Source organism: Oryx dammah, unplaced genomic scaffold, assembly GCF_014754425.2.
Source record: "Oryx dammah isolate SB20612 unplaced genomic scaffold, SCBI_Odam_1.1 HiC_scaffold_11216, whole genome shotgun sequence".
In the NCBI taxonomy this organism is placed as follows: Eukaryota; Metazoa; Chordata; class Mammalia; order Artiodactyla; family Bovidae; genus Oryx; species Oryx dammah.
The window spans coordinates 39648-60490 of record NW_024080609.1 but is presented as its reverse complement, the minus strand read 5'-3'; the positions used below and the strand labels follow the sequence as shown (position 1 = coordinate 60490).

The window sequence follows — 20843 nt, the reverse complement described above, 5'->3', positions numbered from 1 at the left end:
TCTGAGTGTGCGTGTCCTCAGCTGCTGTTTTCTGTGTGCCCACCCAGTCTCCCTGGCCAGATAGGGGTGCCTCCCACCCTGCTGGGCTGAGCACAGGGCCTGGCACACAGTCAGCCTGCTGAGAAGAGGTGGGCCCCAGAGGGACCAAGGTTGTCATCTTCCCTCTCCCAGGAAGTACATCGTGTCCTGTAAGCAGGCGGAGATGCCCCTCTCTGTCCCCTGGGATCCTAGCAACCAGGTAAGGCCTTCTGCTCTGTGCGGACAGCCTTCAGACCTGTCAGGGACCCCCAGCCCTCCCTTCTTGGAGGAGGCCCAAAGGGGACAGGAAACTCTGCCTCAAGGCTGGCCTGGTGAGCCAGGGGCTTTCCTGTGTCCCCCTGCTTGGCAGGAGCGAGCTGAGGCCCCAAGGGGAGGAGGACTCTGGCCCAGCCCGGGCCCCCTTCCCAAAGCCCAGGGCTTCTTCCTTCACGTGCAGCTTCCTCTCCACCCATCAGAGGGGCCCTGGCGCGGAGCCCCCGAGGAGGGGAGGGTGAGGTTGCTCTGTGTGTCCGTGCAGGTGTGCCTGAGCTACAACAACGTCTCCTCCCTGAAGATGCTCGTGGCCAAGGACAACTGGGTACTGTCCTCAGAGAGCAACCAGGTAGCGGGCCCACCCTCCCAGCTTTCCTTCCCCCTTTGAGCAGCCAGAGGTGTTGACTGTGAGCCGTGAAACCCTCTCGAACCACTCAGGTCAGAGCGGGGTTCCCTAGAAGGCCCTGGGAGAGTCATGAAACCACCCCAGTTGTAGAAGCATGCCCACCCCTCAAGGCCTGGCGTGGCTCGGCTGGGGGCTGGGGGCAAGGGTGGGCTGAGGAGGGGCTTGAGCTCTGCCACTTTTGCCTGTGTCCTGGGATGGGTCACCTCCCCACAGTGACATCAGTGGCTGGATGGACGCCTGGCTCTGAGGATCCATTCTGGTTTTGCGTTAGTTACTGCTTCTTTATCTTTTTATTTTTAAAAAGAAAATTTTCAATATTTAAAAAAATTGAGGCATAATTTACATACAGTAAAACTTTCCCCTTTTAGTGTGTAATCCTGCTAGTGTGGAAAGCACATGAAGTTAACATCATCACGACAGTAATCAAGATACGGAGCATTTCCATAAACCCCCAATTTTTCTGGCTCCTTTGTGATCAAGCCTCTTCCCACCCCAGTCCCTGGAAAGCACAGACCAGTTTTCCGTGCCTTCGTTTGGTCTGTTTAAGAATGTGCAGTAAAGGGAGTCGTGCAGTATGTAGCCTTTGACGTATTTCCTTAGGCACAGTGCATTCACCTGTGGGAAGGGACGAGTGCGTTCCGTTTCACATCAAGTACCATTCCATCTGACTAGTGGGCTTGTCCATGAAGTCCCTGCTTCTTCAGACACCTTCCTATCCACTTTGCGCTGAATCTCTCATTTTTCACGGGGCTGCCATTGAGGCTCAGAGAGGTTGAGTCACTTGTTCACAGACACACAGCAATCAGCGCAGCCCTGACTTCCAGCCCGGGTCCCCAGCACAGTCTGAGGAGGAGACAAGGGAACGAGGCTGCCCTCTGTCCCGTGCAGGTCCGCCTGTACACTCTAGAGGAGGACAAGTTCCTCTCCTTCCACATGGAGATGCTGGTGCACGTGGACACAGCCCAGGCATTCCTGCTGCTCTCTGACCTCCGCCGGAGGCCCGAGTGGGACAAGCACTGCCGGTGGGTGCCGGAGGGCGGGGGTACAGGAGAGTGGGGGTGGGGAAGGGGCCCTGGGGTGTCTCCTCCTGCTGAGCCCTCCCCTACTGCTCTGGGCCCCCTGCTGGCTTTTATCTAGGGGTGGGTTATGGGAGGGCAGGTGCTATGGTTATGTTTTAGGTGAGTATCTGAGTCATGGGTATTCCAAGCCCTCAGGGCAGGGACTGAGCCTGGAATTGGAGGTGGGGGCCTGGCCCAACTAACTATGTGACCATGGGCCAGTCATGTCCTTTCTGGGCCTCAGTTTCCCTCCTCTTAAAATGGGTACTTGAGGTGTGGGTATGTATTTGCACATAGGGGTAGATCAGTGGTTTTCAAACTGAGTTCTGCCTTCTGAGAGGGGGCTTGGGGGCTGCTTGGGCAGGTGGTTGGGAAGTGGAGGGGGTACGTGGGTACTCCTCCCAGACTCAGGGTAGCTCAGAGAATGTCCAGTTTGCTCAATTTACCAAGCTTGCCAATTCTTCATGTCGATATGTGAAGGGAAAGTGGCAGGTTTGGACATGTTGTGTCTCTGCAAGGATGTCCTTGTGAGTGTGTGTTGGTATAAGCCTGGGTGTGTCTACCTGGGCACATGTGTGTAGTGTACCCACATCTGAGGGGCACAGCTCTGGCACCCAACCTGTGCACATCCCAGACCTGCTTCCTTATTAGCTCTGTGGCCATGGGTGAGTTACTTTTCTGAGTCCCAGTCCCTTCATCTATTAAATAGGGATACTCAGAGTACCAACTGCTTGGGCTGATGTGACGTTAAAGGAGATAGTACCTGTAAGCTGTTAGACATCCGTGTATGTGCATTTGCACGGACACAGACAGACATCTATAGTACTGTGTATGCATCAGTGGGTGTCCATGTATTTCTGCACGTGTGCCCACAAGTGGGGTTTATTTGCTTGTGTATGTGTCTACGAGCCCAGGTGTGTATGTCCCCTTTGGCCAGGCTTTTCTGCCCTCCTGTGGTCCCTGTTGAGTGGTCTGGGGTTGATATATCCCCCAAGCATGTGCTCAGGGTGGCTGAAGCATGGGGGCAGGGGAGTGGCTGGGTCAACGCTGCTGTCACACCCGGAGCCTCTGTGACCCCTCTGGACTCCGCACAGGAGCGTGGAGCTAGTGCAGCAGGTGGATGAGGATGATGCCATCTACCATGTCATCAGCCCCGCCCTCGGTGGTGACCCCAAGCCCCAGGACTTCATCATTCTGGCCTCTCGACGGAAGCCTTGTGACATCGGGTGCGTGCATGCCTGCTGGGCTGGGAGATCTTCCTCCCCAGGGAGGGGACATCCAAGTAGTCAGCCCTCTTTCCTATGGCCTCAGGGCCTCAGTGTAAGATCGGTGGCCGTGGTCTTACTGTGGGTAGAATGGAGAAGAAGAGGACTTACTGCCCTTTGTGGTCACTCATGCTCTAAAGCAGGGTGGTCTCTGTCCCTGGTGTGGTGAGGGTGCCTTGCCCCAGGTCATGGACAGGCCAACTCTCACATGGCCCATTCCTTGGCCTCCAGCCTCTGAAAGCCCCATGTTGTCTGAAGGGTGGTAAGGCTCCCAGCTGCACCATGGTGAGGATGCTGGAGAAATGGCATCACTTGTGCTAGAGACAGGCAAAAAGATGAAGCACGAAAATCCAAAATGCAGCACTGCTTCCCCGGGGCGGGGAGAGGGAGGCAGAGAATGTTTCCAGAAGGTCCACAGTGCAGTCATGCTGGTATCTGATGAGTTCAGAACTACGCAGCCACAGGCACCTCCTGTCTAGAACCTCCTTTGCAGCTTGACCTGGAGCCAGGCTGTGTGCCTTAGACTCTGGCGAGCGCATCCCTACAGCGGAGCCCTGGTTAGTGCTGGCAGGGGCTTCTGGAAGCTGCCTTCACTCTTTCCCGTGCCCCCTCTGCACACTTCTTCCATACAGGGAACCCTATGTCATTGCGCTGAGGTCAGTTACGCTGCCCACGCACCGCGAGAGCCCAGAGTACCGGCGTGGGGAGACTGTCTGCTCAGGCTTCTGCTTCTGGCGCGAGGGGGACCAGTTAACCAAGGTGAGGCCTAGTGTCTCGTTGCCCTTCCCACCCAGATTCACCCCAAAGCCACACTTGTGTCCAGAGCTCAACGCTGTCCACACCTCAGCACTCTCACTGGCCAGTAAGCTCTCTTCCAGCTGTAGGGAGCCTAAGAGTATCAGGGCCTAGAAAGGAGCCTTCAATAAGACCTAATCTGTGCAGAGACAAGTCCAAGGACACAGTTGAACCAGGCCTGTGTGTTAGTTGCTCAGTTGTATTTTTGCAATCCCGTGGACTGTAGCCCGCCAGGCTCCTCTATGGGATTCCCCAGGTAAGAATACTGGAGTGGATTGCAGTTCCCTTCTTCAGAGGATCTTCCCAAGGATTGAACCCTGGTTTCCTGCATTACGAGCAGATTCTTTACTGTTTGAGCTACAGGAAAGTCACTGAAACTCCATCTTCTTACTTATGTACCCCTTTCATGTCTAGGAAGGCCCTCAGTGCCCATGAAACTACCTGGCTGGCTGAAAGTGGGCTAGCTGGGAAACTCAGTGCCCCTTCCTCAGATCACAGCAGCTGTTAGGGCCCTGAGACACCCCATGTAGAGACCTGGACATTTGCTAACCTAGCCTGGGGTTGTTCTGCTTGCTGCAGATTTGCTGACAAGGGCTTATTCTGCCACACCATGGACTCTAGCCTGCCAGGTTCCTGTCCATGGGATTTTTCCAGACAATATTGGAGTGGGTTGCCATTTCTTTCTCTAGGGGCTCTTCACAGCCCTGATATCAAACCCTGGTCTCCTGGGTCTGCTGCATGGGCAGGTAGAGTCTTTACCACTACTGCCACCTGGGAAGCCATATTCTAACGGTAGCACCTTCATTTAAAGGAGTTTTATGCTTGGCTCTGGAGACCCAGTCCTCCAGAGCTTCTGGGCTAGAGAGGGGACACACAAGATGAGAGTATAGTGTGGGTGACAGAGGGAAGCCAGGGTTGTCAGCACCCAGAGGAGGGGTCAGGGGAGTCCAGCTATAGGAGGTCACGCCCGCCAATCATGCAGTCTTCAAAGGCCCCAGGCGCTGCTGGTATTTGCTGCCTTCCTAGCAGGTGAGTGGGATTCCATGGTGGCTAAAGACAGTAAATAATCTGTCTGCAAAGCGGAAACCCCAGTTCTATCCCTGGGTCAGGACGATCCTCCAGGGAAGGAAATGGCAACCCATTCCAGTATTCTTGCCTGGAGAAGGCCATGGACAGAGGAGCCTGGAGGACTACAAGTTCATGTGGTCCCAAAGAGCTGGACACAAAGATGCCAACTGCCTGCTTCATGCCCACTCAGTACCCTCTTACCGCCCCCACCCCCTCCTCCCTGGGTGTGGCTTCCCATCCCGCAGGTGTCCTACTACAACCAGGCCACCCCGGGCGTTCTCAAGTATGTGACCACCAATGTGACCGGCCTCTCCTCTGAGTTCTACACCACCTTCAAGGCTTGCGAACAGTTCCTCTTGGACAACCGGAACGACCTGGCCCCCAGCCTCCAGACCCTCTAAGCATCGTCCCTGGCCACCTGACGTCCACTCCCACTCCATCCTGCCCCAAGGACATGCGTGCAGTGCACTGAGGAAGCAGAGGCATTTATTCCTTCCTGCCGCCCCGTGGGAAGCTGGGGTCCACCAGGCCACCTGGGTGCATCAGTGTGTGCCAACATCCGCCAGCAAGTCTTGGCGGTAGCTCTGGGGTAGCCTGTAGTAGACTCGGGTCTTCTTCACGGCCCTGGCTGCCAGCAGCGCTGCCCGCACAGACGCATAGAGGCCCCGGCCAGGGCTGTGTTCCACCGTGACCGTGGCCCGGGGAGAAGCTTCCAGCAGCCGGGCCACGACTCCAGCGGGGCTCTGGCCCAGAGGCCCAGCCTGCAGCTGGAAGGACACGGGTTGCCAGAGGCCCTGGCACAGCTCCAGCATATCTGTGAGCAGCTGCTCCCTGTAGCCACTGCCCAGCACTTCCTCGGGCCAGCCTGGTGCCACCGTCACATGGGGGAACACGTCGGCCACAGCTGTAAGCAACTCCCTGCCAGTCACGTAGCCAGGGACCCTGAAACTCCCGTGGGAGACTGTGGCACCGACCCACACAGGCCTAGACAGGCGGCCGAGCACAGAGAGGGTGGCCAGCATGGCCAGCGCCGGCCGCAGGGCGGTGGGCTCTGCTATGTGCACGTGGACCCCCCAGCGTCCGGGGTGCGAGGCCAGCTGCTGCAGGCAGGACTCCAGCGCCAGGGCACGGCCATCTGGGGTGCGGACGATGGGCACGGGGTCCCCAGCTGCAGGCTTCTGGAGGCCCACGTCCAGCAGGATCATGCCTTCTCGGTCTGGAAGAGGTAGTGGAGGCAACAGTGTCTGGGGTTGGGGCTATCATGGGGTGTCAGAGGCCCTTGCTGAAGGTAAAGGGACAGCAGGAGGTAATGGGGTCTGTTGATTGGGTCTGGGTTCCAGGTGGAAGGGCTGCTTTGCGAATGTGCCTGGGGCTCATCAGAATGGCCCAGTGAGCCGCTAGCTCAGCGCTGAGGCCGTGCCCACCTCTCTTGTAGCACCATGTGCCCGAAGCCTCACAAGTGCTGGTCCAAAGGCCAGGAGCCCCCTACTTTTGACAACACTGCTCCCCCACCTTGCAGCCACGTTGCGATGGTAACAGAGACCTGAGGTAGCTACCCCGAGGTAACCCTTGCAGTTGAGCTAGGAGCACAGGGGCTGCAGGCAGACCTTACCTGGGAGCTGCACTGTTGCTGTGCTTCCATTGCCCTGGATGTCAGGAACCAGCCACTCCACGCTCAGACCCTCGTCCCCAGGGTGCTGGAGAGCAGGGATCAGGCTGCCCCCAGTGTAGTAGCTTTGCTTCCGTGAGGTATTCACTGTGGGTCAGATTGCCAAGATGAAGAGGCCACTACCTTTCACGGAGGCCTTCTGTACACCATGAGTCCTCTCTAAGCCTCACAGCAAAGTTCCAGGGAGCTGGAGTTCCCTGTTTTGTAGGTGACGGGTGACTTGCCCAAGGTCCTACAGCCAGTGGGCAGGGTTGCTGGGATTGGAGCTTGACGGAGCCAAGTCAGTCGGGCCCCAAAGCTGGTATTCCTCCCTCTCACCTAGATGGCTCCCAGAGCAGGAATGTTGGGTCTGATGGGTCCCCTTGAGATGGCCTGATTGCAGGCTCTCCTAGGTTTGGAGTCAAGGGAACAGGGGCTTTGGACAAAGGAACAAGCATCATTGATTAGCAGGTACAGGGGAGGAGCCGTTCTCTGAAATGCTAGAGCAACCCTCAGACGAACTGTACTGCAAGGGTTTGGAATTTGCTGTTTCCAGTAGGAGCTGTGCCTCGTTTAAGCTGGACAACTTTGTATAAATTATATAACTGTTCTGTTTATCTATCTGTAAAATGGAACCTCTGCTTCACGGATCTATGGAGCTTAGCATTCCATCCCAGGGTCTGGCATACAATGGATTCTTCAAGTGGTTCCTTCTTCCTATCTCACGTAGGATTTTCCCCTTTCATTGGCCTGCCGCACCGAGCTCTGCTCCCATATTTACTAGGTGCTGCCCTGTTCAGAATCCACCCCACCGCCCTTTCCCATCCCGAGACCTCTCCCTACTGGCGAGCTGCTTAAACTTCGACAGGAGAGGCTCAAAGAGGTCATAGTAGACTTGGTGGGGGGCGGTGTTGTCCCGGATGTAGAGGAGGTCGTCCACTGACACGGGGTCCGAGGCCGACTGCCACATCGTGAGGGTGTACCTGGGGTCCAGAGAGCCAGCTCAGAGCCTGTGTGGGGCCAGCAGCCCTTAGCCCCTCCCCCATGCTCAGAAGTGACCCTGAGCTGAGGTGGGGAGGCCTTGGGAACCCTGACTGAGGGCAGAGGCTAAGAAGGAGGGGAGATGGACTGTTCTGCCTCCCCACTTGGAGTGTCTATTTGTGGGCCCTGTTAGGAAAGAGGACCCACAAAGACACATTTTAGGAATCAGTGAACTAAAATGGATGGGAATGGGCGGATTCAATTCAGATGAGCATTATATCTACACTGTGGGCAAGAATCCCTTAGAAGAAATGGAGTAGCCCTAATAGTCAACAAAAGAGTCCGAAATGCAGTACTTGGGTGCAGTCTCAAAATGGCAGAATGTTTGTTTCCAGGGCAAGCCATTCAGTATCACAGTAATCCAAGCCTATGCCCCAACCACTAGTGCTGAAGAAAAGATGTCCTTTTCATCATAGGGGACTGGATGCAAGAGTAGGAAGTCTAGAAATACTTGGAATAATAGGCAATTACAAAGTGAGACAGGCAAAGGCTAACAGAATTTTGCCAAGAATATGCATTGGTCATAGCAAACATCCTCTTCCAACAACACAAGAGATACTCTATACACAGACATCACCAGATGGTCAATACTGAAATCAGATTGATTATATTCTTTGCAGCCAAAGATGGAGAAGCTCTATACAGTCAGCAAAAACACTGACTGTCGCTCAGATCATGAATTCATTGCCAAATTCAGACTTAAATTGAAGAAAGTAGGGAAAACCTCTAGGCCATTCAGGTAAGACTTAAATCCCTTATGATTATACAGTGAAAATGACAAATAGATTCAAGGGATTAGATCTGATAGAGTGCCTGAAGAAATATGGATGGAGGTTTGTAATATTGTACAGTAGGCAGTGATCAAAACCATCCCCAAGAAAAACACAAAAAAGGCAAAGTGGTTGTTTGAGGAGACCTTACAAATAGCTGAGAAAAGAAGCGAAGGCAAAGGAGATAAAGAAAGGTATACCCATTTGAATGCAGAGCTCCAGAAAATAACAAGGAGAAATAAAACCTTTCTAAGTGAATACTGCAAAGAAATAGAGGAAAACAAAAGAAAGAGAAAGACTAGATATCAAGAAAATTAGAGACACCAAGGGACCATTTCATATGATTGGGCGCAATTGAGGACAGAAATGGTATGGACCTAACAGAAGCAGAAGATATTAAAAAGAGGTGGCAAGAATACAGAGAGAGAGAAAAAAAGAATACACAGAAAAACTATACAAAAAAAAAAAATCTTAATGACCTGGATAACCACGATGGTGTGATCACTCACTTAGATCCAGACATTCTGGAGTGTGAAGTCAAATGGGCCTTAGGAAGCATCACTATGAACAAAGCTAATGGAGGTGATGTGATGGAATTCCAGTTGAGCAATTTTAAATCCTAAAAAATGCTATTAAAGTGGTGCACTCAGTATACCAGCAAAATTGGAAAACTCGGCAGTAGCCACAGGACTGGAAAAGGTCAGTTTTCATTCAAGTCCCAAAGAAGGGCAATGCAGCCATGAAATTAAAACACTTGCTCCTTGGAAGAAAAGCTTTGACAAACCTAGAGAGCATATTAAAAGGCAGAGACATTACTTTGTTGACAAAAGTCCAGATCGTCAAAGGTATGGTTTTACCACTAGTCATGTACGGATGTGAGAGTTGGACCATAAAGAAGGCTGAGTGCTGAAGAATGGATGCTTTTGAACTGTGGTGTTAGAGAAGACTCTTGAGAGTCCTGTGGACAGCAAGGTGATCCAATCAGTCAATCCTAAAGGAAATCAGTCCTGAATATTCGTTGGAAGGACTGATGCTGAAGAGTTGAATTCCAATGCTTTGGCCACCTGATGCGAAGAGCTGACTCATTGGAAAAGGCCCTGATAGTGGGAAAGATTGAAGGCAGAGGAAAAGGGGACAACAGACGATGAGATGGTTAGATGGCATCACTGACTGAATGGACATGAGTTTGAGAAAGCTTTGGGAGGTGGTGAAGGACAGGGAAGCCTAGCGTGGTGCAGTTCATAGGGTCACGAAGAGTCAGACAAGACTCAGAGACTGAACAACTTAGCAAAGAGATAAGGACAGAAGAGATGGGCTCGGGGGTGGGGGGCGGCGGGACTTGGATTAGAGGTCAGGTATGAAGAGGGAACTGGAGAAGGAAATGGCAACCCACTCCAGTATTCTTGCCTGGAGAATCCCATGGACAGAAGAGCCTGGAGGGCTACAGTCCATGGGGTCACAGAGAGTCGGACACGACTGAGTCACTGACACACACACGTGAAGAGGGAAGGGAGTGGCCTCCAGTGGGGAGAGGCTGAGAAAGGTGGTGCTGGGCAGCTCGGGCCAGTGCAGAGTTGCGGGGAGGGTGGGCTCCCCCAATCCCACAGAGCTATGGGGGCAGAGGCTATAGGTGCAGTCTGCACACCCTCAAAGAATAGCTGGCTCCCAAGAGAGGAAGCTGTGGGAGGCAAATTGCCTCTCAGTATAAACACTTTCTGGAACTTCCCTAGTGGTCCAGGGGTAAAGACTGCTTCCACTGCAGGGGTTGCTGGTTTGATCCCTGGTTTGGAACTAAGATCCCACATGGTGTGTAGTGGGGCCCAAAACAAATAAGCAGAAAAAAATAAACACTTTCCCCTGGACAGGCTGCCTCAAGTGATAGCTACCCATTACCAGAGGTGTACGAGCGGAAAGCAGGGACGCTAGAGAATGTGAGCACCAGCAGAGGTTGGGCCAGATGATCATGAAGACCCTTCTAGCCATCAGCCTCTGGGATCTTGCTGGGGGTTCAAGGCCTGGGAGTGAGATTGGGGGGGGGGGGCAAGGGCCTGGGCGTTCTCACCTGTCAGATTGGCCAAGCAGCCAGCTGAAGTGGGGCCAGGCCGCCCTGACCATGACGGCCCGCACGGGGAAGGTCACCTTCTGGGGTAGCGCTCCCACCAGCTCCTGCATCTTCTCCACCATGGCCCGGGTATATGTCCCATTTGGGAACAAGCGCAGGTACCGGGTGGTCCAGCCTGGAGACAGGGTTGCCTCAGGATACTTCTCCTGGACCAAGGCCAGGAACCTGCAGAGAATCAGAGATGCTGGTCTTTGAGAGCCCCTTCCTCATTTCCTGGGTTCCCATCAGAGTGCTCGGAAGAGGCAGGATCTATCGTATCTAGATATTAGAGCACAGGCCTGAAGAACAGGGTGGGTTGCTCCAAGTCCCATGTTAAGGCATGGACTTTGGAGCCACTGAGGCCTGGGTCTGAGTCCTGACTATGACCCTGGGCAGCTCACGGAACCTCGTTGATTCTTAAAAAGTGGCATCCTTTCAGGCAGGACAGGGCTTCTCAAACATCCCCATGTGGATGAGGAGATGCATCCAATCCCCAGGTGTGGGATCTGTGCTGCCAGCTGTGAGAGTCTGAATTTTCAGATAGTTAAAAATGTCATTCAAATTTTGAACTATTACAAATTTGAACAGGCAAATAATATTACCCTCTCCGCCTCGCAGATTGAGTAACATTCACTCCAAGAAGATCATCCATTTTAAAAATCTTGGGCCACTGACTACATTTTTAAACTGCTGCTTTCCAAATGCACCACAGTTAAAGACTAGATAAATACTGGGTGGATGTATTGTTAGCTGACTGGTTGGAAAGATGGTTTAATGGATGGATGGGTGGACGGATGAATGGAGATGGACAGTAGACAGCTGGAGTCAGAAAGACCTGGCTTTGTATGTTTGCTCTGCCAATTATTAGATGTAGGCAGGTCATTTAACTTCAGTGAGATAATTCCTATATTAAAAAATAATAATAGTACCTACCTCATTCTCATTGTAAGAGTTAAATGGTACTCTACAACTAGACTACTTAAAACAATGCGTGTGACAGATAATAAAAATTCAACAGATTGAGCCTCAGTTATTGTCTGCTTTCTTATCTGCAAAACGGTTAGGAAAAAATGCTCTTAACCTGGCATTTCTATGGGAAGATGAACTCAGATATATTCTTTGCTTTCATGTGGCCCTCTGTAAACTTGAGCGCACCATGCAGCTGGTGTTATGTAAGTGCTGTTTTTGGCAGTACTGGGATCTGGGGGGCGGCTGGGGGGTGGGAGGGGGAGGCTGGGGAAGGAGTTAGTGCTTTAGACTTTTCTAGCAGGCCCTGGGTTGCTAGACCAGGGTTTCCCTGGTCACTGTTTGCCATCCGGGAATAAACATTATAGTAAGGGGACAAACCCGTAATCCAACAGTGATAGCTTTGTGAAATCAGGACTGTTAGGAGAAAGTGTGAGGAAGGGTCCTCAGCACCCTTGGACATCAGGGAAGTTTCTGGGGCAGGTAATGTCTGGTTCACCAGGAAATGGTGGAAGAGCATTCAAGGCAGAGGGAACAGGATATGTGAAGGCTCAGAGGTCAGACGACCTGGTGTGGCTGGAGGCAAACTCAGCAAAGGTCCCCTGAGCACCTGCTGTACCAGATGTTGAAAGGAACAGACTGGACAAGCTGGAGCAGAGAGGCGAATACTCACTGTGTGGCATTGACCTCTATTGAGATGTCCACATTGGGACCCCTCTGGATGTCAGCATTGATCCACACAGGCCTTCGAACTTTCCCCTCCTCTGTCAGCCGCCGAAGGAGGTCCAGGGAGGGGCCCACAGCCTTGATGGTCTTGAAGTCTAGTTTGATGCCTGTGGGGAGAGGGCCAAGGGCTTGGGAAATTGGTCCCTTGTGCTCAAGGAAGAAGGAAACAGAAAACATGACTTCCTGGGACAGAGAGAGCAGGTATGCTGTGTGTGTCAGGGGTGGGAGGGAAGACAGGGACAGAATTCTGGGTGGGTGTGAAGAAGGCTTCAAACAGGCGGAACTCTCCTGGGGAGAAAGACTTGCCCGTGTAGGAGTGTTCCTCCATCCCTCATCCCGAAGGGGAAGAAGCAAATGATGGCTAAGGGCTTGGGACTTGGGGCTGTTGCAGGTATTGTCAAGAATCTGATGAAAAGGGACTGTGACTCTTGGACAGGCAGGCTCAGAGGGTCCTAAGCCACCCAAGCCTGAATAGCACAGAGTCAGGCTGAAGAATTAGAGAAGAACTTAGAAAGCCAGGCCAAAGGGATCAAATATGTTGACAACATAGGGAGCCATGGAGGATTAAAGCAGGGGAGTGACACGACGGTTAGCATTTTGGAAAGCTCACCCAGGTAGGGGCTAAGGAAGGAGGCAGGAAGCCAGTGAGGAAGGAGGTCCAGGAGAAAGATGATGTGAATGGGACTGGATCGGGGGTAGGGTTCAGGGTTAGAATTGGCAGAGGCAGCAGCTGAGTAGATGCAGGGATGAGGGAGAGGCATTAGGCTGATGCCTGGATTCTGACAGTAACAGGCAAAGAGACAGGGGAGGAGAAGGTGAAATTGGCTTTGAGCATGTTGTATCCAGTTCCATGGATTCAGAGCCCGAATGCTCATGTTTGGCCCTTTGCAGCTTACCCTGCATGTTTACATCCCTCATTTCACCCATCTTCCCTGAGCCCAGGCCTCTAGAGTGGTCTGGAAAGTTAAGGCAAGAGCAACTCCTGACAGTCATTGGACTTGTCTCCTAGTAGAGGGACCCCTGCCCATGAGGCCTCAGGACCAGAGGGGTGGGCAGCTGGGGAGGGGCTGAGAGAAGTCCTTACCCTTCTGGGAAGAGGCCAGCACAGCCTCCAGCCACTGCTCTAGGGTGTTGTCACTGTAGATGGCTGGGGGGTGCGCCATGATGGGGACTCCTGTCTCGTTGACTGTGCCGAGCCCTTCTATTGTGATGTCTGCCTCCAGGACCATGACATTACCTGTTCCATTGGACAGAGAAACTTTTTAAAGCAATTTTTCTCATCATCAAAGTATTACACACTTATAGAATATTTGAAAAATACAGAAAAGCAGAAAGGGAAATATTCACCCACATTTCCATCATAGTTCACTTTTTGATGTATTTTCTTCCATTTTTATCTATGTATAGTTTTTCCACAGTTGAGACCACTCAGCATTTATAGTTTTAGTCTTTTTCTTTCCATTTTGACACATTTTCACAATCTTTTCATGAAAAAGAAAAAAGCTGCAAAAGCCCTGATTGAGGGCAGTCACCCTGTCCCAGTCAGCCACTCCTCTGCCGTTCCTGAGACTCTTACATTTTTAGGAAGCCTCAGTGGTCTCTGAATTTTTGTTACTAACAGATAATGATGTATATTTTATTCTGACTTTCTGGGTATTTGAGGACTTGAGGAATCTGAGTCAGGGCCATGCTGGATCTGTTTTTAAAAAAATTAATTATTTTTGGTTGCGCTGGATCTTCATTGCTGGGAGCGGGCTTTCTCTAGTTGTGGAAAGCAGGGGCTCCTCTTCATTGCGGTGCATGGGCTTCTCCCTGCAGTGCCCCTCTGGTGGTAGAGCACAGGCTCTAGATGCATGGGTTTCAGGCGTCCCAGCGCGTGTTCCAGCGCGTGTTCCAGCGCGTGTTCCAGCACGCGTTCCAGCACGTGTTCCAGCACGCGTTCCAGCACGTGTTCCAGCACGCAGGCTCAGTGCGGCACATCAGCTTAGTCCCGAACCGGGGATGGAACCCATGTTCCCTGCATTGGCAGGTAGATTCTTTTTTTTTTTTTTAAGGGTTTATTTTATTTTTTATTTTTTTTAATTTTTATTTTTACTTTATTTTACTTTACAATACTGTATTGGTTTTGCCATACATTGACATGAATCCGCCATGGGTGTACATGAGTTCCCAATCCCGAACCCCCCTCCCACCTCCCACCCCATATCATCTCTCTGGATCATCCCGGTGCACCAGCCCCAAGCATCCTGTATCCTGTATCGAACATAGACTGGTGATTCGTTTCTTACACGATAGTATACATGTTTCAGTGCCATTCTCCCAAATCATCCCACCCTCTCCCTCTCCCTGGCAGGTAGATTCTTAATCACTGTATCACCAGGGAAGTCTGCAGGGTCATTTTTAGAGCCCACATTATCAAAGTACTGTTAGAAAAAATCATCTAACTCATATTCCTGCCAGAAGTACATAAGTTGGTCCATCTCCAGGCACCCATAAAGCACTGAGAATTGTTATTTTTGTCTTTTAAATGTACGCAGTTAACGCCTCCAGTGGCTGTGTGATTCCTGTTGGGAGAGTTCAGGCCAGAAGGGAGTCAAGGACTTTGAATGAGAAGCAGACTGGGAAGAGCAAGCCAGGCTCTCTGATCAGTGAGTGGAATGGAGGGTGGGTGGGGTCGCTATGAGCTCCTGCCCCATCGAAGACAGTTGGCATCAGAGGGGTCTCTTCTGTTTTATACTTGCAGCCCTGCTCCCCTCCAAGTCCATTTAGCATATAGCTGCTAGAGTGACGGTTCCATATACCCGATCCTGTCACTTCTGTTAAAAAATCAAATTTCCCGTAGCCCTGAGAATCCAATCCAAATGCTTCCCCATAGTCTGTGAGGTCCTGTAGGACCAGGCCTGGCAAACTGCCCTCTCACCTCGAGTCCCTCTCTCCCTCAATACCTAGCTTTCATCCACTCCTGTTTCTCCAACATCAGTGTGCACACAAACCACCCAGGAACTGTTCAATTGCAAGTTCTGCTAAGGAGATCTAGGGTGGGGCCCAAGACACCTACCAAGCTCCCCAGTGATGCCCAGACTGCTGGTCCACAGACCGCACTTTGAGCCTCGAAGCTCAAATATCTTGTCTCCCATCTCTGGGCTCCTACACCTGGCTGTTGCCATGGCAACACTCTTCTCTCCGCAGTTTTACTAAGCCACCTCCAGCTCATTTGTGGGTGTTGGCTTAAAATATCAAGGAGGCCATCCCTAGACCACACACTCAGTCAAAGTCAGGCTGACAGCTTATCCTTTGAGCGCTCAGCCCCCATGTAACTACTCATAGAGCACCATCCTTCCTGAGCCTGAGGGCTGGTGGCAGGCTCCAGGTCTATGGTGCCCATCACTTGGATTTCCAGTGCCAAGATGGTACCAGGCCTAAAAAAGGAGTTTCAGAAATGTTTGTTGGATGGTAAAAGACTGGATAAATGAACGATAGAAAAAGCTGAGATCAGGGACTTCCCTGGTGGTCCAGTAGCTAAGACTCTGTCCTCCCAGTGCAGATGGCATAAGTTTGGTTCCTGGTCGAGGAACTAAGATCGCACAGGCCTCACAGTGCAGCCAAAAGAGAAAAACGTTAAGTTCAACCAGCCCAGGTCCAGAAAAGTAACAGAGCTTGCACAAAGTTGCAGAGAATTTTTGTACATTTCTCTGAAGCCTAGGTGTCTGGATTTCCAGAAGGGAGAGGAAGCTGAGTGCCAGGCTGTCCCCAGCACTGTTTCAGGCACTTTGCACTGTCCCATTTCATCCTATTATATCTGTGGCCCAATGCTCCGGAATCCTTGGTGTCCTCGCTGACAAGATGGGGATGAATCTCTCTGGCCTTTAACTATAGCACATGGACATAAATTATGTTGTATTAAAAAAATAAAAATTAAAAAACAAAAACAGATTGTAAACTCTGAAGGGCTATATTAAGGTAACCTTTATTTCTATGGTTTTCTTGTCTTAACTTGGTTACCCAGGAATGCTGAGAGAGGGATCCAGAGGGGTTTGGGGCCCAGCAAGGCCCAGAGAAGTCAGGCCCCAGGTGGGTAGCTGGGCAGATAAGAGGGTAGGGAGGGATTGGGGGCAGGAGGAGAAGGGGATGACAGAGGATGAGATGGCTGGATGGCATCACCAACTCGATGGATGTGAGTCTGAGTGAACTGCAGGAGTTGGTGATGGACAGGGAGGCCTGGTGTGCTGTGATTCATGGGGTCGCAAAGAGTCGGACACGATTGAACAACTGAACTGAGCTGAGAGGTCTCCTTCCCCATCTAAAATGGGCCAAGTCCGGTCTGGGGAAGGTGGCGGTACACTGGGAGGGAGCCAGGGCTGGAACCCAGGTCTCAGTCCCGGTGAGTCTCTGAAGCTGCTGCCTTGCTTGACTTGCACCAGCTGCCTCCCTTGAGATGCTGGTAGCCCCTGAACTCAGGACCACGTCTCACTCGTTTCTACACCTCTTCCTGAGCTGGGTGCAGAGCAGGGACCCAGCAAATGCTCAGTGAGGGGGACTAAAGATGGATGGACCTAACCTGCCTCCTTGTGATCAGCACCTGGATCCTGCTTCCTCCTGCACGGCCGTTCACACCTGTTCAGGGCCTTCCAGATCCTGAATCTGGGAGACAACTTGTTTGGGAGGCAGGGTGTGGGTGTGAGGGAAGAGGCGATGAGGGAAGATTCATGTTCCCGCAGCTACAGTAGGAGCCCTGGTCCTAAGCAGTGCAGACAAGTGAGGAGTGCTGCTCTCCACAGGGAGCCCCAGGAAGTTCCCACCCTCGTCCCTCCCCGCCCATGAGCTCTACACATCACCTCCTGGAGGAGGAGCACCATGGCTGAACCCAAGGCTGCCAGCTTCCAGTCCCCGCTTTAATACTTGCAAGCTGTGTGACCTTGGACAGGTTACTTGGCTTCTCTGTGCCCCCTTTCCCTCACTTACTAGAGGTAAATAATAAAATATCCGTTGTGTTGCATTCACTGTGTTTCAATTATCATCTACGTGGAGTAAACCACTCAGTCTGGGGTATTCCTGTTGTTTCAGCATAATTATTAATAATGACATTTTCATGACCAAAAGTGCCCTGGTTTCATCGTACCAGTCCACATTTGGCAGAGGGAAAAACTGAGCTGCAGATGGTGAAGTCACTTGTCCCAAACCACTCCTTTGGTAAATGGTAAAACGTAGAATTTGAGCCCACTTCTGTCTGCCTCCCAAGCCTTACCTCTGGCCCCTCCCATCCACAAAGATGTCCGGTGTGACTTCGCCAGCCTAACTCCGGCCTACCATTGCTTCCCCTCAGGATCCCTACCCCAGCTGTGGAGCCACCCTCCTCCCATGGACCTATGGAAGGCCTCAGGTCCTTCCCTCCCCTGTGGCTATACTGACTCTGGTTATTGGGCACCACCTATTTGGGGCCCTTAGCTTTCTTCTTAGCCAAGGTCACAACTTGGTGGGGCCTGATCCTTATCTGCTGCCCGTGGACTTACCTGAGATGAGCCTGGGGCTGGCAGAGCCTATTTGCCTTCCCTCAGGCCTTATCTCTCAGATAAGAGTTCTCCCTCTTCCCAGGGTTCTCTAGTTCCTCCTCACCCAAGTCTGACCATTAGCCTGAAGCAGTAGCAAAGTGGCTCCACCTAGCCTACGGAAGCCCTCCCCTCTGCTGACCACCAAGCCTGCCTCCTCCAAGAAGTCTCCCTAAGGACTCATTCATTCATTCAGCAAACCTTTCCTTGTCTCTTACTCCCAGGCCCCCTGTGGTGATTCTGCAGGAGGTAAAAGCCAGAGGCCTTGAGCCTGGGTCTTGTTCTGCTTCAGACCTACTGCGTGACCGTGGACAAGACCCTCTTCCACTCAGGATCTAACTTCCCTAAAATTGAGGGTTTGGGGTAGAGCAGTGGTTCTCAAAGTGTAATTCCGGGCTCATAACATCAGTGCCACCTGGAAACTTACTAACAATGCAAATTCTCAGGTCCCACACCAGAGCCACTGAATCTGAAACTCACTTCTGAAGAGTGCACAAATTTGGGGCCCCTTCCTTTTACCTTGAGAAGATGACAGCAAGATATGACCTTGGACCCAGACATCTCCCTACAACCTGAGCCAGTCACATAACCAGTGAGCCCTCACTTTCTCAAGTGGATGATGGCAAGAATGCGGCCATACCCATCCTAATGCTACCTCACACGTAATGCTGTCTTAGCCCTGCCTCCACCCTCCCTCCATCTTCTCCACCTCTGCCCCAGCCTGCCCCATCCTGGCAACTGGACTTACTGCTGAGGGCAGCCTTCATCTGCTCCTTGCTGTTGGCACCGTGGTACCAGGTGACCAGCAGGCCATCCTTTTGGCTGATCTGACCCAAGCTTAGCAGGTAGTCCAGCATGTCTGCATCAGAGCGGCAGGTCTCATCCTGTTCACAGCCTGGAATCAAGGCCAAGGAGGCTGTTAGCATCAGTTCTTGTCCAAACCCAAGAACCTTGTCTGTACATCCTACTAACCCTCTCTGGGCCCCAGGGCCATGTCCAGCCTGCCATCTAGCATAGACAGTGGACCCCAGAGTCATCAGTGCTGTGAGAGAGAAACATGTGGGGTCCTGAGGATGCTCTGGACCAGCCTGGGGACATTGGAAAGTTCACTGATAAGGGAATATTTGAGGGAGACATAGAAGGATGGGTGTGTAAATTTAACCAAAAGAGGGGACTAGGTTATTCCAGACAGAGAGGAAAGTATAAGAAAAAGGGTTGGCCATAGGAAATGTGGTTGCTTAAAAGAATGGCCATTGCTTTGGTACAGATACGGAGAAATGAGATAGGACAAGATTGGAAAAGAGGGCTGTGATCTGGCTGTAAAGGACCCTGGGTGCCGGCAAAAAAAAATGGGGTGTGTGCTGGAGATAGCAAACAAGGTTGTGTTTAGAAAGTGATCCTCAGTGGCAGGGCGAGCATGGATTGGTGAGAGCAGGCTGGTGGCAGAGACTGTGTGGGAAGGGGCGGGCTGAGGCAGGGGTCCAGCAGAAGCCGGGGAGCTGAGAAGTTAGGGTGAGCAGGGAATGGAGATAGAGGATGGGAAGGAAGAAGCCTCGAGGCACAGGACTGAAGATATAGGCATGAGGCAGAAGGAGAGGAGGCTGCTCCCAGGTCCCCATGTGGATGCAAGGCCCTTCATCAGGAGAGGGTGCAGGGGTGTGAGGGTAAGTTCAGCCCAGTCCGCCGAGCTTGTGATGCCTGAGTGACCTCCAAGGAGAGTCCATCTGGGAGCATGGAAGGATAGCTGAAGCCTGGTAAAGGAGGAAGGGAAACAAAGTTAATGAAACTGTTGTTTGGAGATCAAATCTTGGTGGGCTTGGTGATGGGAGGGGCAAGTAGAGCTATGGATGGAAGATAAGTCTTGGTAGTCAATTCGAAAGGAAACCAACTCTGAACCCTCATGGGAAGGACGGATGCTGAAGCTGAAATGCCTATACTTTGGCCACCTGATGAGAAGAGGGACTCACTGAAAAAGACTCTGATGAGGGGAAGGATGGAAGGCAGGAGAAAGGGACGACAGAGAATGAGATGGTTGGGTAGAATCATAGACTCAAAGGGCATGACTTTTACCAAGCTCTGGGAGAGGGTAAAGGACAGAGAGGCCTGGTGTGCTGCAGTCCATGGGGTCGCAAAGAGTCAGAGACGACTTAGTTACTGAAGAGCAGCAACAATGGGGAGGAGGGCAGAGGCCAACAGGGCTGTCGACGGGGACAGAAGCTTATGGGGGAAAAGAGTGAGAGATGGGGGAGACGACCAGATGGCGCAGCTGGGGGCTCCTACCTGGCACGATGGTACGTTTCTGCAGCGAGAAGACCACGATCATCGCGATGGCGAACACCAGAACCGCACCGACACCACCGACAAGGGCCCGCTTCCAGCACCCCTTGTTGTTGGCCATGATGACCCGCTGAGGGGAATACCCCTCAAAGGGCAGAGGCTCTTGCGGCTCTGAGAGCTGGGATCCAGAGGGAGGAAGGAGCCTTGACGGCGCTTAAATCTTCTCCTGGCAGAACAGCTCCTGCAGGCCTGGAATGTCCCAAAAGACAGCTTTGGAGGCCCCGCCTACCTCCCACCCTCCTCCTCCCTCTCTTCTAGGATCTTAACAGGTCAAGCAGAAAATCCTGCCACCTCCAAAATGACCTTTGAGCACAGTAAGAGACAGCAGCAGATGTTAGATGGAGCCACCACTGCCCTCCCCTCCAGCAACCTGCTGCCTGTCTGCTCCAGCCTGAGAGTTGGGGGCCCAGGGATCTGAACCCAGCTTGACCTTGCTTTCCTGAAGACCTGGAGGTTTTCTTCCCCTGCATAAAAGGAGGGCTTCCTTCTTTCTGCCCTGTCCCAGGTAGTCTGGAAGGTCAGACAAGGGTGAGTGACAAGAACAGATTAGATCTGCCAGAGGAACAAGAATTTTCCTTCTATCCTAGGTAGATTAGTGGCTCATTGGTTTAGGGGTATGATTCTCACTTAGGGTGCGAGAGGTCCTGGGTTCAAATCCTAGACGAGCTCTACTTTGGACTTCCCTGGTGGCTCAGATGTTAAAGAGTCTGCCTTCAATGCAGGAGACACGGGTTCAATCCCTGGGTTGGGAAGATCCTGATGAGAAGGCAATGGCAACCCACTCCAGTACTCTTGCCTGGAAAATCTCATGGACAGAGGAGCCTG

General features: G+C 52.1%; 2 protein-coding genes across 2 annotated transcripts; one reads left to right on the top strand and one right to left on the bottom strand.

The window, feature by feature from the left end:
• Positions 1-160: 160 nt before the first annotated feature.
• On the top strand, positions 161-7148 carry LOC120861052 (acyl-coenzyme A thioesterase 11-like). The gene is made up of 6 exons (XM_040236735.1): positions 161-238; positions 557-640; positions 1586-1719; positions 2850-2981; positions 3653-3779; positions 5129-7148. The coding sequence occupies exons 1-6, from the start codon at positions 203-205 to the stop codon at positions 5282-5284; spliced, it is 669 nt and encodes a 222-aa protein (XP_040092669.1). The 5' UTR covers positions 161-202; the 3' UTR covers positions 5285-7148.
• On the bottom strand, positions 5353-20079 carry LOC120861049 (protein FAM151A-like). Its single transcript, XM_040236733.1, has 8 exons — positions 19962-20079; positions 18430-18576; positions 13220-13372; positions 12083-12242; positions 10405-10629; positions 7375-7514; positions 6496-6639; positions 5353-6099 (listed from the first exon to the last, which is right to left on the bottom strand). Exons 1-8 carry the CDS (start codon positions 20077-20079, stop codon positions 5426-5428), a joined length of 1761 nt encoding a protein of 586 aa, XP_040092667.1. The 3' UTR covers positions 5353-5425.
• Between the last annotated feature and the right edge of the window lie 764 nt (positions 20080-20843).